Below are 20,456 nucleotides of genomic sequence, written 5' to 3' on the forward strand. Positions count from 1 at the left end.
TGGGTGATGAGGTTGTGCTGGGTGTTGTGATGGGTGTTGAGATTTTGCTGGGTGTTGTGATGGGTGTCGAGGTTACACCGGGTGTTGTGATAGGTGTTGAGGTTGCGCTGAATGTTGTGAAAGGTGTTGAGGTTGTGCTGGGTGTTGTTATGGGTGTTGAGGTTGTGCTGGGTGTTGTGATGGGTGTCGAGGTTTCGCTGGGTGTTGTGATGGGTGATGAGGTTGTGCTGGGTGTTGTGCTGGGTGTTGAGGTTGCGCTAGGTGTTGTGATGAGTGTTGAGGTTGTGCTGGGTGTTGTGATGGGTGTTGAGGTTGTGCTGGGTGTTGAGGTTGCGCTAGGTGTTGTGATGGGTGTTGAGGATGTGCTGGGTGTTGTGATGGGTGTTAAGGTTGCACCGGGTGTTGTGATAGGTGTTGAGGTTGCGCTGAATGTTGTGAAAGGTGTTGAGGTTGTGCTGGGTGTTGTAATTGCACCGGGTGTTGTGATAGGTGTTGAAGTTGCGCTCGGTGTTGAGGTTGCGCTGGGTGTGGTGATAGGTGTTGAGGTTGTACTGGGTGTTGTGATGGGTGTTAAGGTTGTGCTGGGTGTTGTAATGGGGGTTGAGGTTGCGCTGGGTTTTGTGATGAGTGTTAAGGTTGTACTGGGTGTTGTGATGGGTGTTAAGGTTGTGATGGGTGTTGTGATGAGTGTTGAGGTTTCTCTGGGTGTTGTGATGGGTGTTGAGGTTGTGCTGGGTGTTGAGGTTGCGCTGGGTGTTGTGATAGGTGTTGAGGTTGTGATGGGTGTTGTGATGGGTGTTGAGGTTGTGCTGGTTGTTGAGGTTGCGCTGGGTGTTGTGATTGGTGTTGAGGTTGCGCTGGGTGTTGTGCTGGGTGTTGTGCTGGCTGTTGTGATGGGTGTTGAGGTTGCGCTGGGTGTTTTGCTTGGTGTAGAGATTGTGCTGGGTGTTGTTATGGGTGTTGAGGTTGCACTGGGTGTTGTGATTGGTGTTGAGGTTGCGCTGGGTGTTGTGCTGGGTGTTGTGCTGGCTGTTGTGATGGGTGTTGAGGTTGCGCTGGGTGTTTTGCTTGGTGTAGAGGTTGTGCTGGGTGTTGTTATGGGTGTTGAGGTTGCACTGGGTGTTGTGATGGGTGTCGAGTATTTGCCGGGTGTTGTGATGGGTGATGAGGTTGTGCTGGGTGTTGAGGTTGCGCTAGGTGTTGTGATGGGTGTTGAGGTTGCATTGGGTGTTGTGATAGGTGTTGAGGTTGCGCTGGGTGTTGAGGTAGTACTGGGTTTTGTGATTGGTGTTGAGGATGTGCTGGGTGTTGAGGTAGTACTGGGTTTTGTGATTGGTGTTGAGGTTGTGCTGGGTGTTGTGATAGGTGTTGAGGTTGCGCTGGGTGTTGAGGTAGTACTGGGTTTTGTGAATGGTGTTGAGGTTGTGCTGGGTGTTGTGATAGGTGTTGAGGTTGCGCTGGGTGTTGTGATAGGTGTTGAGGTTGCGCTGGGTGTTGTGATGAGTGTTGAGGTTGTGCTGGGTGTTGAGGTTGTGCTGGGTGTTGAGGTTGCACTTGGTGTTGTGATTGGTGTTGAGGTTGCGCTGGGTGTTGAGGTTGCGCTGGGTGTTGTGATGGGTGTTGTGATGGGTGTTGTGATGGGTGTTAAGGTTGTGCTGGGTGTTGTGATGGGTGTTGAGGTTGTGCTGGGTGTTGTGATGAGTGTTGAGGTTGCGCTGGTTGTTGTGATGGGTGTTGTGATGGGTGTTGAGGTTGTGCTGGGTGTTGTGATGAGTGTTGAGGTTGTGCTGGGTGTTGTGATGAGTGTTGAGGTTGCGCTGGGTGTTGTGATAGGTGTTGAGGTTGCGCTGGGTGTTGTGATGAGTGTTGAGGTTGTGCTGGGTGTTGTGATTGGTGTTGAGGTTGCGCTGGGTGTTGTGCTGGCTGTTGTGATGGGTGTTGAGATTGTGCTGGGTTTCATGATGGGTGTTGTGAAAGGTGTTGAGGTTGTGCTGGGTGTTGTTATGGGTGTTGAGGTTGCGCTGGGTGTTGTGATGGGTGTCGAGGTTTCGCCGGGTGTTGTGATGGGTGATGAGGTTGTGCTGGGTGTTGTGCTGGCTGTTGTGATGGCTGTTGTGATGGGTGTTGAGATTGTGCTGGGTGTTGTGCTTGGTGTAGAGGTTGTGCTGGGTGTTGTTATGGGTGTTGAGGTTGCGCTGGGTGTTTTGCTGGGTGTTGTTATGGGTGTTGAGGTTGCGCTGGGTGTTGTGATGGGTGTTGAGTATTTGCCGGGTGTTGTGATGGGTGATGAGGTTGTGCTGGGTGTTGAGGTTACGCTAGGTGTTGTGATGGGTGTTGAGGTTGCACCGGGTGTTGTGATAGGTGTTGAGGTTGCGCTGGGTGTTGAGCTTGTGCTGGGTTTTGTGATTGGTGTTAAGGTTTTGCTGGGTGTTGTGCTGGGTGTTAAGGTTGCACTGGGTGTTATGCTGGGTGTTGCGGTAGTACTGGGTTTTGTGATTGGTGTTGAGGTTGTGCTGGGTGTTGTGATATGTGTTGAGGTTGCGCTGGGTGTTGAGGTAGTACTGGGTTTTGTGATTGGTGTTGAGGTTGTGCTGGGTGTTGCGGTAGTACTGGGTTTTGTGATTGGTGTTGAGGTTGTGCTGGGTGTTGTGATAGGTGTTGAGGGTGCTCTGGGTGTTGAGGTAGTACTGGGTTTTGTGAATGGTGTTGAGGTTGTGCTGGGTGTTGTGATAGGTGTTGAGGTTGCGCTGGGTGTTGTGATAGGTGTTGAGGTTGCGCTGGGTGTTGTGATAGGTGTTGAGGTTGCGCTGGGTGTTGTGATGAGTGTTGAGGTTGTGCTGGGTGTTGAGGTTGTGCTGGGTGTTGAGGTTGCGCTACTGGGTTTTGTGAATGGTGTTGAGGTTGTGCTGGGTGTTGTGATAGGTGTTGAGGTTGCGCTGGGTGTTGTGATAGGTGTTGAGGTTGCGCTGGGTGTTGTGATGAGTATTGAGGTTGTGCTGGGTGTTGAGGTTGTGCTGGGTGTTGAGGTTGCGCTTGGTGTTGTGATTGGTGTTGAGGTTGCGCTGGGTGTTGAGGTTGCGTTGGGTGTTGTGATGGGTGTTGTGATGGGTGTTGATGTTGTGCTGGGTGTTGTGCTGGGTGTTGGGATGGGTGTTGATGTTGTGCTGGGTGTTGTGATGGGTGTTGAGGTTGTGCTGGGTGTTGTGAAGGGTGTTGAGGTTGTGCTGGGTGTTGTGATGGGTGTTGTGGTGGGTGTTGAGGTTGTGCTGGGTGTTGTGCTGGGTGTTGAGGTTGTGCTGGGTGTTGTGATGGGTGTTGTGATGAGTGTTGAGGTTGCGCTGGGTGTTGTGATGGGTGTTGTGCTGGGTGTTGAGGTTGTGCTGGGTGTTGAGGTTGTGCTGGGTGTTGTGATGGGTGTTGAGGTTGCGCTGGGTGTTGTGATAGGTGTTGAGGTTGCGCTGGGTGTTGTGATGAGTGTTGAGGTTGTGCTGGGTGTTGTGATGGGTGTTGTGGTGGGTGTTGAGGTTGTGCTGGGTGTTGTGATGGTGTTGAGATTGTGCTGGGTGTTGTGATGAGTGTTGAGGTTATGCTTGGTGTTGAGGTTGCGCTGGGTGTTGTGATAGGTGTTGAGGTTGCGCTGGGTGTTGTGATAGGTGTTGAGGTTGTGCTGGGTGTTGAGGTAGTACTGGGTTTTGTGCTTGGTGTTGAGGTTGTGCTGGGTGTTGTGATAGGTGTTGAGATTGCGCTGGGTGTTGAGGTAGTACTGGGTTTTGTGATTGGTGTTGAGGTTGTGCTGGGTGTTGTGATAGGTGTTGAGGTTGCGCTGGGTGTTGTGATAGGTGTTGAGGTTGTGCTGGGTGTTGAGGTTGTGCTGGGTGTTGAGGTAGTACTGGGTTTTGTGCTTGGTGTTGAGGTTGTGCTGGGTGTTGTGATAGGTGTTGAGATTGCGCTGGGTGTTGAGGTAGTACTGGGTTTTGTGATTGGTGTTGAGGTTGTGCTGGGTGTTGTGATAGGTGTTGAAGTTGCGCTGGGTGTTGAGGTAGTACTGGGTTTTGTGATTGGTGTTGAGGTTGTGCTGGGTGTTGTGATGGGTGTTGAGGTTGTGCTGGGTGTTGTGATGAGTGTTGAGGTTGCGCTGGGTGTTGTGATGGGTGTTGAGGTTGTGCTGGGTGTCATGATGGGTGTTGAGGTTGCGCTGGGTGTTGTGATAGGTGTTGAGGTTGTGCTGGGTGTTGTGATGGGTGTTGAGGTTGTGCTGGGTGTTGTGATGAGTGTTGAGGTTGCGCTGGGTGTTGTGATAGGTGTTGAGATTGCGCTGGGTGTTGAGGTAGTACTGGGTTTTGTGATTGGTGTTGAGGTTGTGCTGGGTGTTGTGATGGGTGTTGAGGTTGTGCTGGGTGTTGTGATGAGTGTTGAGGTTGCGCTGGGTGTTGTGATGGGTGTTGAGGTTGTGCTGGGTGTCATGATGGGTGTTGAGGTTGTGCTGGGTGTTGAGGTTGTGCTGGGTTCCATGATGGGTGTTGAGGTTGTGCTGGGTTTCATGATGGGTGTTGAGGTTGTGCTGGGTTTCATGATGGGTGTTGAGGTTGTGCTGGGTTCCATGATGGGTGTTGAGGTTGTGCTGGGTGTTGTGCTGGGTGTTGAGGTTGTGCTGGGTTTCATGATGGGTGTTGAGGTTGTGCTGGGTTTCATGATGATGGTTGAGGTTGTGCTGGGTGTCATGATGGGTGTTGAGGTTGTGCTGGGTTCCATGATGGGTGTTGAGGTTGTGCTGTATTATGTATTATGTTGAGGGTAATGATGTATTAGAGGGTTTTAATCCGGATTCCAGCACTTTTTTTTTATTCTTTACCCAGGGAGCTTCAGGATCCACACAGATCAGCTTTTTTATAGTCATCTGGAAACTGTTAGAAACAGAATATTTGATAAATGCAGGAGAATAAAAATGATGTTGGTGTTACAGCACTGACACAGATTCAGTAAAACTCCACAGTTTGTTACAGAAATGATGTGAGGAAATGCAGCATGTTGACGGGATTGTAGCTGATACTCACATCACTGCTTTTATGGGACAATCACTGTCGATCCTGTAGTAAGAGCTGACTCTGTGTAGAGGAAGAGGCTTTTCTCTTGTGATTTTATTACAGCAGATGCCGTGGGCTGAATTAGAACCACCAGCTAAAAAGAGAAAATTTTTATAGAATCAGATTAATCACGGCATAAGTGAAAGACATTTCTTTGCATGTCAAACACGCACCGTCACTTATTAAAATTTTAAAAAGCATAATCTCGACAAAACTCTCATCCCTGCTTAAACCATCTTAATCCTTCCTCCCTAACTTATGTCTAAAACTTCCTACCTGCACCGTCCCTCTAATAAACTCGCCCCTAATCCCGTCCATCTTCGTCACTCCCAACCAGCATCTCAGCATCTTCATCTCTGCCACCTCCAGATCTCTCTCCTGGCTTTGTCAGTTCCACCACCTCACTACTGTCTTGTAGACTTCCTCTTTCACTCTGGTAGATACTCTTCTATCACTCCTGCTACTCTACACCACCCACTCCACCCTCCGCATTATCTTCCTCACCTCCCTACCACACTCTCCATCACTCTCAGTATTTTCCCAAATGAAACTAGACAGACTTAATCGTGTTTGCATGAAGAAATAAGTAAACGATCAAAAATCAACGTGTCTCACCTCCCTCGATACAGAAACTATAACACCGCCGACTCTGATCCTCTTTAATAAACTGAGATAAATTAATTGTCTCACTAATTGATTATTCAGCTGTTTGATTAGCGCTACACATCCCTACTACACACTGCAGGAGAATAACAGGCAGAAATGCAGCACAATATAATAAATACCTGCTTCTGATCTACAGAACCAAAATAATCAAAACTTACATCCAGAAACCAGCTGCAGAGAGCCGACGAGCAGCAGAAGCAGCAGAGGCGTCAGGTTCATCATTCTAACAGCACCGATTTCACCCGGATCTTTAATCTAACGTCTTTAATCCAGAAAGAAACGTGATGAATGTTTTCTTCCCGCTCCCTCCCGCTCCTCACATCCTCTTTTTATTGTTTAGCGGAATAAGATCGCGTGACAGAATGTAGCCAGCTCAGCAAAAAATCATCGTCTCATTTATGTGTATAAAACTTTATATAACAAACATCGTCTCTGTTGTGACACTTTTATTCATTAATTTATTTATTGTTTCTTAGTTTTACTACCGCTTATCCTGGTCAGGGTCGTGGTGGGTCTGATTTATGGGGAAATGGGACTTGTGGGAGGAAACCAGAGAACCCACAGGAATAGTGTGAAACCCTTGACCTACGATTCCAAAGGGCTGTTCTTAGGTCAAGATGTTCTATTTTTTCCATAAGAAATAATGTAAATAGAATTAATCCGTGCCAGACCTCCCAAACCCCCACTTACCTAACCTTTCTAATGTCTTAAATGCTCTTTTTTGTTATAAATACAAGAATATTTTCCCTTAAATCTTAAATAATAGAATAGACATTCCTGTAATAAACAATAATAAACAACAATACACGGTAGTACTGTACAGCAGAGGTGTCGGATTCATCATTGTAACACCACTGAGATCAGCTGGAGATCAGAAAGCTTCGTATGATATGTGTATGATGAGACGTTTCCTCTGTGATTTCCTTCCCTTATACGTATTTTTATCTGTCTTTCAATTCTCAGTAAAATGTGAGCTGGTACACACACTCCAGCACTGAATGTTATTTAGTCATTAAGGAAAATAATAAACACAATTCTTTTTATATCGGATGTTCTTCCTGATGCAAACCCTCCTGTTTATCCAGGCTTGGGACCTGCACTGAGAGAGCACTGACACTGCACAATGTATAATTATTTATTTATTAATATTTTCAGATTTTACTTTTAATGATAAATGTTTTACATAGTAATAAAAATCACTCTTAAATGTCACTAAAAATAAAAGGAATTTCAAGTAGAACTTTATTTAATTATTAATGAAACTGAGTAAGCGTCATACTGAAAGTCTGCTTTGTTTAATTTGGCATGAAGGTGGTGGTCCGGTCTTTTAAAGTCGTGCTGGAGGTTGAGTTTTGGATGGTGTTGACTTTGGGATGGGTATTTAGACTTTGATACATACATAAATAGTGCTGGGTGTTGAGCTGGTGCTTGGTGCTGAGGTACCACTGGGTGTTGAGTTTGTGATGGGTGTTGAGTTTGTGATGGGTGTTGCGGTTGTGATGGGTGTTGAGGTTGTGATGGGTGTTGAGTTTGTGATGGGTGTTGAGCTGGTGATGGGTTTTATGGTTCTGGGGGTTGTTGTTGATTTCTGTTTAAGATCCACCGCTTTCACATGATTCTTTACCCAATGAGCTTCAGGATCCACACAGATCTGCCTTCCATTATTCATCTGGAAACTGTTAGAAACAGAATATTTGATAAATGCAGGAGAATAAAAATGATGTTGGTGTTACAGCACTGACACAGATTCAGTAAAACTCCACAGTTTGTTACAGAAATGATGTGAGGAAATGCAGCATGTTGACGGGATTGTAGCTGATACTCACATCACTGCTTTGATGGGACAGTTACTGCTGGTCCAGTAGTAAGATCTGATCATTTTTAGAGGAATCTTCATATTTGTTGTTTTCATACAGCAGCTGCCGCGGCCTGCATTAGAACCAGGAGCTAAAATGTTTGACAGAACAAGAGAAAATCCGACATTATTTGCACCTGAGCTTTACCTTCAGGATTTAAACAGCTTACTGCAGAGAGCAACAAAATCTTTTTTTTATATTTATTTTTACGTCTGACAAAAAACTGAATCCCGAGTGAATCTACGACAGGTCACACCAGGAGCGTTGATGGAAAATTCACAGTTCACATCGGTTTCAAACTTGCAAACAGTTGCAAATCGCACATGCTGAATCACACTCCGGGTGGCACGCTGGCTTGGTGGGTAGCACTGTCGCCTCACAGCCAGTAAAACGTAGTTTCGATTCCCAAGTGGAGCCGCCCCGGTGCTTTATGTGTGGGGGTTTGCGTGTTCTCCCCGTGTCTGTGTGGGTTTCCTCCAAGGGCCCCAGTGAACCAGTGGTACAACAGACAATGAATGAATTCCACTAAATTTTCATTATTGGAACTGCTGACTTTGAAGATTTGCATGCCACCCATGCCATGGGGCATTAACACAGTACATTTACTCTTCGGCCGAACGGCTTGAGTCGAGTGCAAGTGGTGGCATTTCTGGATGTTGTTGATATAAGGTTTGGCTTAGTAGTGTATTTAATATACCTTCCTAGTTATTTTAGATTTGACCCATGTAACACATTCCAAAAAATGCCACAGGGGCAATTATCTGTAGGGGTAATAATCTGTAGAATGATCAAAAATACCTTTTGAGTGACATTCCACAGGATGTAAGGGGTGATGCTACCAAAATGAGGTATAAAAGATCAGATAAGGAAACACTTTATTAATCCCTAAGAGGAACTCACACTGATCAAGCACCGTACACACACGTGGACGTACGGTAGCGCAGACAGTGATTGTACCCTGACCACAGAACTACAGATGAATAAAAAGAGGTCTTTATAAATGCCTCAGTCGTAAGTGGGTCAAGTTCACCGATCATGGAAAAACTCCATTTCCATGAGGAAATAATCCAAGAATTTCAGAGATCACTGCAATCTGTAGAAAGTCCCAGTGTGTAAGAACAAGGCCGTCAGCCAACGCTGAAATTCCAGATCCTACACTGTACTAAAAAAAGACGCGAGTGTAATCAGACACGTCAGGAACCCCCCCCCCCCCCCACCCCCCCCCCAGCGAACATAACACAGCGGAAAACATTCATCCACAGCAAGTGACGTCGTCCCTCTCGGCTCAAGATCTTCTGAATAGAAACGTGTGCTGGGGTCCGGCGAGTGGTCAGAAAGCCAGCAAGTCAACTTTATTTAGGGCCAGTGATAGCTCAGTGGTTAGGGTACTGGACTAGTAAACAGAAGGTTGCCGGTTCAAGCCCCGCCACCACCAAGTTGCCGCTGTTGGGTCCCTGAGCAAGGCCCTTAACCCTCAATTGCTCATCGTGTAAGTCGCTTTGGATAAAAGCGTCTGCTAAATGCTGAAAATGTAAATTTATACAGCGCTTTTTACAATAGACATCGTCTCAAAGCAACCTTACAGAATCCAGGACCAACGGATACAAAAACCCCTGTTGAGCAAGCCGAGGGCGACAGTGGCAAGGAAAAAACTCCTGAGAGGAACCAGACTCAGCAGGGCCCAACTTTACCGATCGATAAATCAATACATTTAATTAGATCAATAGTAGAAATATTAAACACTTTGTCTTTGTGCAGTGTTCAACTGAATACAGGTTAAAAAGTGTTTTCAAATCATTACATTTCTCATGTTTCATGTCCTTACAGCAGACTGTAAATGTCATTTAATTATTTATATGACATTTCAGAAACTAAGCTAATTGTATATGTAAGTAGATGCCTGACGGGTCAATAGCACCACTGGGGATTCGAACCCTGGATCCCAGCGGCAGTGGGCTGGTGCTGAAAGTTCACATAAAAGTTCACTGTTCAATCATGTGACAGAAATATTGGTTAATAATGTAAAAAAATTACATTTACTAGACTGGGTCAGTATGGATGATGAAGTCTCGATGGGTGCTGGGGTATCGATGGGTTCTGGATTCATGCTGGGTGGTGGGTGCTGGATGGGTTCTGGATTCATGCTGGGTGGTGGGTGCTGGATGGGTTCTGGATTCATGCTGGGTGCTGGGTACTGGATGGGTTCTGGATTCATGCTGGGTGGTGGGTGCTGGATGGGTTCTGGATTCATGCTGGGTGGTGGGTGCTGGATGGGTTCTGGATTCATGCTGGGTGCTGGGTACTGGATGGGTTCTGGATTCATGCTGGGTGGTGGGTGCTGGATGGGTTCTGGATTCATGCTGGGTGCTGGGTACTGGATGGGTTCTGGATTCATGCTGGGTGCTGGGTACTGGATGGGTTCTGGATTCATGCTGGGTGGTGGGTACTGGATGGGTTCTGGATTCATGCTGGGTGGTGGGTACTGGATGGGTTCTGGATTCATGCTGGGTGGTGGGTGCTGGATGGGTTCTGGATTCATGCTGGGTGGTGGGTACTGGATGGGTTCTGGATTCATGCTGGGTACTGGGGTCATGCCGAGTGTCAGGTTTGTGCCCCAGGCCGAGGTTGTGATGAGTGCTGAAGTTAAAGACGGTATTTTCATGAGAGACAGTACACTCATTAAAGTCTGAACCCAAGCGCTATCACCAGCCGCACAGATCTTCCTTCCATCAGTCATCTCAAATCTATAACACACCACAGCGCAGACAGTCATCGTAACACTTTACATAGGGGAGAGCATTTATTATGCTACAGGGCACCTACATTAACTCGTTGACCAACCAGAATTAAGGATTTAACACTGCTGTAGAGTTATAATAATGTCTTAACAGTGTAAATGAAAATAAAAAGCCCTGTGAAGTGCCCACCAGACGGACCCTTGCTGGCCACCTTTCAACTGTCTTTTTTCTATTTATTTCTGCATTTTCTCCCAATTTTAGCCTAGCCAATCAGTCTTCTGCTGCTGGTGGATCCCTGATTGCAGTCGAGGGGGGTATATTGCTGCTCACGCCTCTTCCGACCCATGTGGAATACTTAACGGATTCCTTCTTTTTCCACCCATGCACTCTGCACAGGTGCCTTTATCTGCTAATCAGGTGTTCCGGCTAAATGGTTGTTCCGCCTAATGCCAAGTTCACACTACTCGACTTTCCAAGTGGCCAGGTCTCTGTACAGTTCACACTACACGACTGGATCCCTTGTAATCGAGAGTCTTTCAAGTCAGTGTGGTTTTCACACTACATGACTGATCGGTGATAGGGGGTTTCACACTACTGGAATCAGAGGCGAGCTTCTCTGTTCTCCCAAACTACGTTTTGTCATGAAAACAAACGTGAGAAGTGACGAGGGATTTAATGATACCACGTCCAAAAATACACGTCAACAAGTAGCGAGCGATCAAAGTTTGTGCGCTGATGTGCAGCGTAAAATCAAAGAGGAAAAATAAATGAATCTGAGTGGATTTGGTTTGGATTGTTTTATAGTGAGTCGGAGGTTAATAAATATGTTTTGCAATGCAGCGTGGGTGTTTTGTAGAGAACGATCAGGTCAGAAATACTGTAAAACTTGTGTGTGTGCTGATGTATTCTGATATAATATATATTACGCCCCTGTCCCACCTCTTTAAGATAAGATAAGATAAGATAAGATAAGATAAGATAAGATAAGATAAGATAAGATAGCCTTTTATTATCCCACAGGGGGAAATTTGTAGTGTTACAGCAGCTTTCAAGAATACAAAAAATAGAAAATTACAAAAAGTTTACATGTATGTACACATATACTAAATAGTAAGAATATGTAAAAATTACAAAAATATAAACAGTATTTATAGATGAAGTTAACCAAATGCACAGTTATTAAAAAAATATTGCACAAAGTACAGCAGGTACAGCAAGTATTGCACATAATTTAAAAGTAATTGCACAGAGAAGTACTAAAAACCAAGTGGATTATTGTGATGGTAATTGTCTACGTTTGGGGCGGTGCTGGTTGTATAGCCTGACAGCAGAAGGAAGAAAGGAGCTGCGATGTCTCTCCTTGGAGCAACGCGGGTGAAGAAGCCTGTCGCTAAAGGAGCTGCCCAGTGCAGTCACAGTTTCATGCAGCGGGTGATCAGTGCTCTCCATTAAGGATGACAGCTTGGCCATCATCCTTCTCTACACATCATCCAGCTTTACACTCCTCTCCTGCGTTTCCCCTCACACCGTATCTTGCGTTCTCATTGGCTGTTCGACATAGCACTTATTGCCAGTCGGGCAACTCAGATCCAGATATTTGACAAGCTAGATATATTCCTTCAGTCGCCGAGTGCTCAGGTTGAGTTGATCGCCGAGTGAACACTGAGTTGCTCCCGAGCCGGCAAATCTAGCGCCGACCAGTCGCTGAGTGAAAATCAGGGCAAAAATCGTGTAGTGTGAACCAGGCATAAGCAGACATGGTAGCCAATTATGCCCGCTAGATGGCACCCAGCCGACCGGTGGCAACGCCTTTTTGTCTGCTTGTTTGTCTATGTGGCTTTTTTCCACCAAGTGCTGAAGCTGATTCCCGTAAACTAGGGAACCTTTTGATTGATTGATTACTTTATTGATCACCAAAGGAAAATTGCAGTGTTACAGCAGCAATTCACAAACAGCACAAGCATCACACAAACACAGCAATGTATAGATACTGTATATTAGAATATAAAGAATATAAAGAACATAAGGCGAAGAACACAGAAAAGTACAGGAGCCAGAAAGGTGCAGTTTATAAAGATTGGGGTGTAAACAAACATTGACCCGTGTTTACACTGGTTTATGATTATAATAATATATAATAATATAATTATAATAGAAAACAACTTCCATTTTGGCTCTGTCCCAAGTTTTATATAATAATATTTATTATAATATCTTTGTGTGTTTAATATTTTATTATTTATTATTTATGTACCAGCGCATGATACTCACATAACAGTTTTGGGGCAGTGACTGTGGTCCCTCCAAAACGATCTGACTTTCTCTAGAGGAACTGAATCTTTTTCCCTGCTCGGATTTTGACAGCAGTGTTTAACATCTGCAGCTGAAGCGAAAAGGAAACAACACATTAGTTATTACAGCTCAACACGATGCTGCAGTGTATGAAAGTAGTGTAAGAATACAGGGGTGGTGTGTATGAGAGGGGTGTAGGCAGAAATATGATGCTTAGGAACTTAATTAAGGTACATAATTAATATTATTTAATGATAAAACTGAACGTGAACGTGAGAATGGGTGTGATAAAGCAAGTATGTATATTTGTATATTTAATAATCAGTGCTCAAGCTGAATTACACTCGCCCACTACTGCTAGGATCAGGGGTTTGAATCCCCAGCGGTGCTATCAGCCAGTCAGGCGTCTACATACAGACACGATTGACTCTGGCTGAGAGGACGGGCGAGGCCCGAGATGTTTAGTGTGTGTTACTCTATTGCAGGGGTGTCAAACTCATTTTCATTATGCATTATGGGCCTCAAAGGGTCGATTGTAACGTATCCTGCTGTGATTGCGCTCTGCCTTTTAATTCTTGGACAAAAAGCTAAATTTAACTGTATAATTATAATATAATCGACATATATATCGTTCTCCTTTACCACAGACACGGCCTCATCACACAAGAGACGTACCGGTTTCTCTTCCAGAAGCACAAACTTGTATTAGCTTTCACATCTTTCATTACATTTCCTCCTGCTTAAATTTTCTCTTCTTGAACTTTTTGAGATTATTTCTAAATATTTCTCAGCATCACTTGTTGGAAAAGCGCCTCAGTTAAACGCTGATGTGGAAACACCGGCATCAAGTGGCGGCATGCGGTCACTTTACGGATTTTACAGTGTATTTTAAGACAATCATATGTCTTTTAAGCTCTCGCGGGCTGCATAAAATGACGTAGCGGGCCGGATTTTGACCCGCTGGCCTTGAGTTTGACACGTGCTCTAGTGCATTCAGTGATTCCGAGTAAACCAGACCCACCGTGACCTCTGGGCAGTTGTAGCCTAGTGGTTAGGGTACTGGACTAGTAACCAAAAGGTTGCCGGTTCAAGCCCCACCACTGCCAGGTTGCCACAGTTGGGCCCTTGAGCAAGACCCTTAACCCTCAATTGCTCAGACAGTATACTGTCACAATACTGTAAGTCGCTTTGGATAAAAGCGTCTGCTAAATGCCATAAATGTAAATGTATATATCCTTTGATGGAAAATGAAATGAACGTACAGAGAGTTTTAATATTAATGATTATTTTACTAAATCATTTTAGTATGACGTGAAATTAAAATAAAATAAACCCAATTTCCACAAATTATCAACATTAGCAAATTAATATTAGTGTTGACATTATAACACATGTAATAAACAGGCGTAATGCGACACAACGGCTGCTTTTCTTCTGCAGCCCTGTGAAATCTAAGCATCACTTGAAGTATCTAATAGAGCTCAAAAAGTTTTACAATACACTATCATAACATAAAGATCAGGAAGAGATTAAAAACCCCAAATAATTATAATGTGGACAGGGATAAAAACCATTCATCAGGCTCTAGAACCACAGTGAACCACAGCGAGAGCTGTTATTATAGCTGTGAAATATATTTATCTTTAAAGACAGCATCATAGGACTGGTAATCTTTAACCAAATGAATTTGGATTTCTTTAATAAGGTAGAACTGATTTGGAGAATGGACGAACTCCATCATCACTATGATCAGATGGACGGATGTGTGGATTTATTCACCAGAACTGAAGGAACACGCTGTATAATAAATAAAAGTATAAACACTCACCACTGAGCGCCTGTAGGCAGCCGATCATCATCAGCAGAAGCATTACAGGGGTGAAGATCCTCATTCTGACAGAAGCACAGATGGAGACGCTGAGCTGGAGATCATAAATCTTTTACTGTGCAAATCGTGGATCCAGATTAGGCTTTTTGACTCTCTGTCACAAGAAGGCGGGACTGTTCATGTGTCAAACCCAGCCTTCATATTTATACTGATCAGCCATAACATTAAAACCACCAGCTCCACTTACCATATAGAAGCACTTTGTAGTTCTACAATTACTGACTGTAGTCCATCTGTTTCTCTGCATGCTTTGTTACCCCCCTTTCACCCTGTTCTTCAATGGTCAGGACCCCCACAGGACCACCACAGAGCAGGTATTATTTAGGTGGTGGATGATTCTCAGCACTGCAGTGACAGTGACATGGTGGTGGTGTGTTAGTGTGTGTTGTGCTGGTATGAGTGGATCAGACACAGCAGCGCTGCTGGAGTTTTTAAACACCTCACTGTCACTGCTGGACTGAGAATCAACCACCAACTAAAAGCTTCCAGCCCACAGCGCCCCGTGGGCAGCGTCCTGTGACCACTGATGAAGGTCTAGAAGATGACCGACTCAAACAGCAGCAATAGATGAGCGATCGTCTCTGACTTTACATCTACAAGGTGTCTAATAGAGTGGACAGTGAGTGGACACAGTGTTTAAAAACTCCAGCAGCGCTGCTGTGTCTGATCCACTCATACCAGCACAACACACACTAACACACCACCACCATGTCAGTGTCACTGCAGTGCTGAGAATCATCCACCACCTAAATAACAGCTGCTCTGTGGTGGTCCTGTGGGGGTCCTGACCATTGAAGAACAGCATGAAAGCAGGTTAAAAGGGTATGGTCGGGCGCTGATGTTGCTCAAGAAAGCCTCAGTTGATGTTCCGGTTCATCCCAGAGCTGTTGAGTGGGGCTGAGGACACTGGAGTTTTTATTCATGTCTTTATAGAGCTCGATTTATGCTGGAACAGGAAAGGACCTTCCCTAAACTGTTGCTGCAAAGTCGGAAGCATAGAATTTATTTTATATAATGGATTTATTACACCTGTTAGCAACTGATGAGGCTGAAATACATTAATTCACTAATTACAAGGGGTGTCCCAATACTTTTATCCATACAGTTCAGTACTGTAGATCTGTGGATGGCTATAAACATCTACCTGGAGGAGCCACTTTCACTGATGTCATGAGCAGGCCAGCAGCAATGTACCATGGTTAAATATGTAGGAAGTTCCCCTTACCGGTCAGTCGTGCTGGTCAAGGTGAGCAGGGCAGTGAGATAGAAAAGGGTTAAACTGTGATGATTTTGAGCAACAGGATGTCACCAGTCGTCGAGGGGAAGTGAGATTGATAAAGGAAAAAGGAATAAATGATGATAAGCACAGCTCATCACGCAACCTGGCTGATACAATCAGAAACGGTTGTTTACGACGACTGATGCACTTTTGCTGATGGGTGTAAAGTTCTTCTGATGTAGACGCAAGTTCTGCAGAAATCGCAGAAGATGTGCGAATGCAAACTCAGTCCAGATCAAAATTATTTTAATACAGAAGTACCTTGTAACTCAACATCCCCTAAACTCTAAATCTTAGAAACTCCACTTAGCATATAGAAGCACTTTGTAGTTCTACAATTACTGACTGTAGTCCATCTGTTTCTCTACATACATTTTAAGCCTGCTTTCACCCTGTTCTTCAGTGGTCAGGACCCCCACAGGACCACCACAGAGCAGGTATTATTTAGGTGGTGGATGATTCTCAGCACTGCAGTGACACTGACATGGTGGTGGTGTGTTAGTGTGTGTTGTGCTGGTATGAGTGGATCAGACACAGTGGCGCTCCTGGAGTTTTAAAATACTGTGTCCACTCACTGTCCACTCTATTAGACACGCCTACCTAGTCGGTCCACCTTGTAGATGTAAAGTCAGAGACGATCGCTCATCTATTGCTGCTGTTTGAGTCGGTCATTTTCTAGACCTTCATCAGTGGTCACAGGACGCTGCCCACGGGGCGCTGTTGGCTGGATATTTTTGGTTGGTGGACGATTCTTAGTCCAGCAGTGACAGTGAGGTGTTTAAAAACTCCAGCTGAGGGCAGTGGAAATTCTTTAAAATAAGCTTTACTTTATTTTTTTTTATATTAGTTTTATTTCATTTTAATATTTTTCCACATATTTATCTAGGTCATAGTCACAGTGGGTTCCTGGACTTAATGCAATCACACTCAGGTGAGACCACTAATCCTCAGACACAGCCAAGCTAATGTCATTTATAATGAATGTTTTATTTTTATTTATCTCACCTCAGTGTAAGATTGTATCCAGGATTGTTTGTACAGTAGGTTATTTATTGGAATATAAAAATATTCATCTTGTGTAGGAATAAAAGCTAATCACAGAACTACATCAAAACTGAAGCACAGAGCTGAAATAATTTAACTCTTTAAAAAAGGAAATGAACATAAATCAGGGTTATTAAAGTTTATTAGAATTCAATTGATATTAAACTTGCAAAAAAACAAAAAAATAAATACAGTCTAAATATAAAAATAAAGTCTGAAATCTAAATATCGTTCCACAGATAAATCAAATAAACATTTATACAGATTTTAAAAATGTGTAAAGTATACAAGACACAACGTTCCTGATACAAACTTATTAAATGTTTGAGTTTGTTGAGTTTGGTTTTAAAGTTGTGGTCTGGGCTGTTGAGCTGGTGCTTGGTGATGAGTTTTTGATGGCTGTTGAGCTGGTGCTGGGTTTTATGGTTCTGCTGGTTGTTGTTGATTTCAGTTTAAGATCCACCGCTTTCACATGATTCTTTACCCAAGGAGCTTTAGGATCCACACAGATCTGCCTTCCTACAATCGTCTCGAAACTGTTAGAAACAGAATATTTGATAAATGTAGGAGAATAAAAATGATGTTGGTGTTACAGCACTGACACAGATTCAGTAAAACTCCACAGTTTGTTACAGAAATGATGTGAGGAAATGCAGCATGTTGCCTGGATTGTAGCTGATACTCACATCACTGCTTTGATGGGACAATCACTGCTGGTCCAGCTGTAAGATGTGATTCTGTGTAGAGGAATCTTTACTCTTGTGGTATTTTGACAGCAGCTGCCGCGGCCTGAATTAGAGCCCTCAGGAGCTAAGAGAAGAAAATGTTTCTAGAATCAGATTCATCACGACATGAGAAAAAAAGCATTTGAACATTTTTTTGAAGGTTTAGATTTTTTTTTGCCATAAAAAACAACTGGACTGGTGACGAAGGTATTTATTTATTAGGATTTTAACTTCATGTTTTACACTGTATCTCCAGTTCACCTCACTTCCATGTTTTTGTACTGTGTGAGGAAACTGGAGCACCCGGAGTAAACACACACAGACACGAGGAGAACATGCAAACACCCAGACCGCTTTCCCCATGGGGATCAAACCTAGGACCTTCTTGCTCTGAGGTGACAGTGCTACCCACCGAGCCACTTCTGCCCATAAAGAAAGTAAAGATCTTAACTCAGCAGCATCAACTAGAAGGTGTGTAATAAGTGTTTGTTTTTTTACTCTGCCTGATACAGACACAACAATCACTGAATATTTTTTCTGACATATTAAAACGTTAATAAAATATACATAAAAAAGGCAAACCATCACTATTTATTCTATAAAATTAGATAATTAGTGCTGATAGTCAAAGTAATCAAAACTTACCTCCAGAAACCAGCTGCAGAGAGCCGACGAGCAGCAGAAGCAGCAGAGGCGTCAGGTTCATCATTCTAACAGATCAGCTGGAGATCAGAAAGTTCAGTCTGAGAGATCTGAGTCCACACATCGCTCCGTCCTCCATTATATAGTCGTGAAGCGAGATGTTCCGAGAGCTATCGTCCATGATAACTGATTTTCTAAGTACTAATGTTTGTCTTCAGCTTTCTGTGAATGCTTGCTCCGGTTCTTCACTGTTTCTCACATCCTCTTTTTAACTTTCATTACAATGTGAGTTTTGTACACACTCAAGTTCACTGTGTTTCCTTTTAGCGCTTCTGCTTTTCATCTTTAATATTTAGTGTAATTTATTTATTCACAATAATAGATGAGCGTACCGAGCAGTCCAGGGAGCAATAACGAGGAAAAAAATCCCCTTAGTATTACAAGGAAGGAAGCTTGATAGGAACTCAAATTAAACTTCAGACTAAGAAGGGACTTTCCTTAGACAAGCTGAGTGTTTATTTAAATAAATTAAATAAAGAATAAAGAACCCAAATCCAAATAGATTACAAAATAAGCAATTGAAAGAAAACAAAATGATCAGAAATATCATGATCCAAAAATCATGGACAAAAGCAAACAAGGGTCGGTCAGTCAGCAGACCGGCTGTAGTAGACAAGACAAGAGTTTGTTGTTTGTTGATTTTGAGAGATCAAAGATACAAAGCTGTGGTCAAGATCAAGGACAATCTAAACAAATGACCGCTCAGTTCAGGGTATGAGATGGTGCTGATAACTTGCATTCATGTGTGGGGAGAATCCGAAAATGGGTGTAGAGATCAAAGTAGGTGTAAAAAAAAAAAAAAAAAATTAAAACAGGTGTACGTACCAAAACAGGTTGGAAACAAAAACCAGGGCAGAGACCAGTGTGGGGTATTAACAGTATCTAACACAAAATGTTCTTGTGGTATTAAATGACTGTCTCTGACATCCACCAGCTCATAAAGGCATAAAGGTTTTGTGGCTTTGGCAGAATGGCAGTATCAAGCCCACATGATTTAGCCTCAGGTAGGTGGGAAATTACAAGTGGGGAGGGGGGTGAGAAAAATATAAAAGATGCATTTAACTGCATTTAATTTTCATGTTTTTGTTCGGCTTTCTCCTGCTCAGGGTAGTTATGGGTCCAGCTTTTCCGGAATCACTGAAGCAATGCAGTAACACGCCCCATACAGGACGCCAATCCATCACCGACCATGCCAATCAGGTCTGTCTGTATACAGACTTCTGAAAGGCCGATAGCACCACTCTGGATTCAAACCCCAGATCCCAATGGCAGTGGGACGGTGCAATTTACTGATGTGCCACCCAAGCAGCCTGCTAAAAAAATAATGGATCTGTATGAAGCCAGGTGAGTTTACTAGATATTAACCGTCATAATTGATTGATTGTTACAGCAGCAATTTACAAACCTCACAAGCATCACACACAAACACATCCATGTAGTGCACAGGAAATAAAATAAATGTAAAATGTAATGCAATGCAAATATAAGATATAAAACTATATGAATTTAAAGAAGATAAGACAAAGAACAATAAACTAAAGGAGTGAGCCTTAAAGGTGCAGTTTATACTCATTATAGTGTGCAGTTGTGCACTGTGCAAATGAAACAATAAAAATCTACACAACAAATTAAAAACTGTTCTAAAAAACTAGAAGATTAAGTAAATTATCCTTTTAAATTATTATGTGTAGCCTGTCGCTTTAAACATATTTTACAATAAACGTTTGACAGCGTTAATTAATCATTCGAAGCTGAGCTGAGTGTTGATGCTTCTGCTTTTTTATTATTTTTTCACTTTTTATTTACATTTAACAACTCTGCACATAAAAAATAAGTGTTTAAGTTGAATGCACTAATACATGACAGACAGACAGAAAGACTTTAATTATCCCGAGGGAAATTTCGGCCTAACTGATCTGAAAAGGCTTCTGCGAATCCTTTCGACTGCTCTCACGTCCGCTTTTTAATTTTCGATGAAATGTGAGCGAGTGCACCGCGGTGAATTCACTGTTACTCTTCAGCACTTCTGCTTTTCAGTGATTGTGTGTGTGAAGTGAAAATGTCCTAAATTTTTATACTGAAGAAACTGGAACTCGTCCTCGCTGGACAGCCTGAAGGAGTCATTTAATTCTTTAAAAAATGATTAAACAAACATGAGCTACTTAAGTTAAAATATGATAAA

General features: G+C 43.4%; 2 protein-coding genes across 2 annotated transcripts; both read right to left on the reverse strand.

The window, feature by feature from the left end:
• Nucleotides 1-5,165: 5,165 nt before the first annotated feature.
• On the reverse strand, nucleotides 5,166-10,199 carry LOC134319641 (uncharacterized). The gene is made up of 3 exons (XM_063000935.1): nucleotides 9,647-10,199; nucleotides 7,194-7,338; nucleotides 5,166-5,178 (listed from the first exon to the last, which is right to left on the reverse strand). Exons 1-3 carry the CDS (start codon nucleotides 10,197-10,199, stop codon nucleotides 5,166-5,168), a joined length of 711 nt encoding a protein of 236 aa, XP_062857005.1.
• Nucleotides 10,200-17,020: 6,821 nt separating this feature from the next.
• On the reverse strand, nucleotides 17,021-18,281 carry LOC134319272 (C-C motif chemokine 13-like). Its single transcript, XM_063000349.1, has 3 exons — nucleotides 18,218-18,281; nucleotides 17,534-17,657; nucleotides 17,021-17,383 (listed from the first exon to the last, which is right to left on the reverse strand). The coding sequence occupies exons 1-3, from the start codon at nucleotides 18,279-18,281 to the stop codon at nucleotides 17,164-17,166; spliced, it is 408 nt and encodes a 135-aa protein (XP_062856419.1). The 3' UTR covers nucleotides 17,021-17,163.
• Nucleotides 18,282-20,456: the final 2,175 nt, after the last annotated feature.

Source organism: Trichomycterus rosablanca, chromosome 8 (genome assembly GCF_030014385.1).
Source record: "Trichomycterus rosablanca isolate fTriRos1 chromosome 8, fTriRos1.hap1, whole genome shotgun sequence".
Lineage (NCBI taxonomy): Eukaryota > Metazoa > Chordata > Actinopteri > Siluriformes > Trichomycteridae > Trichomycterus > Trichomycterus rosablanca.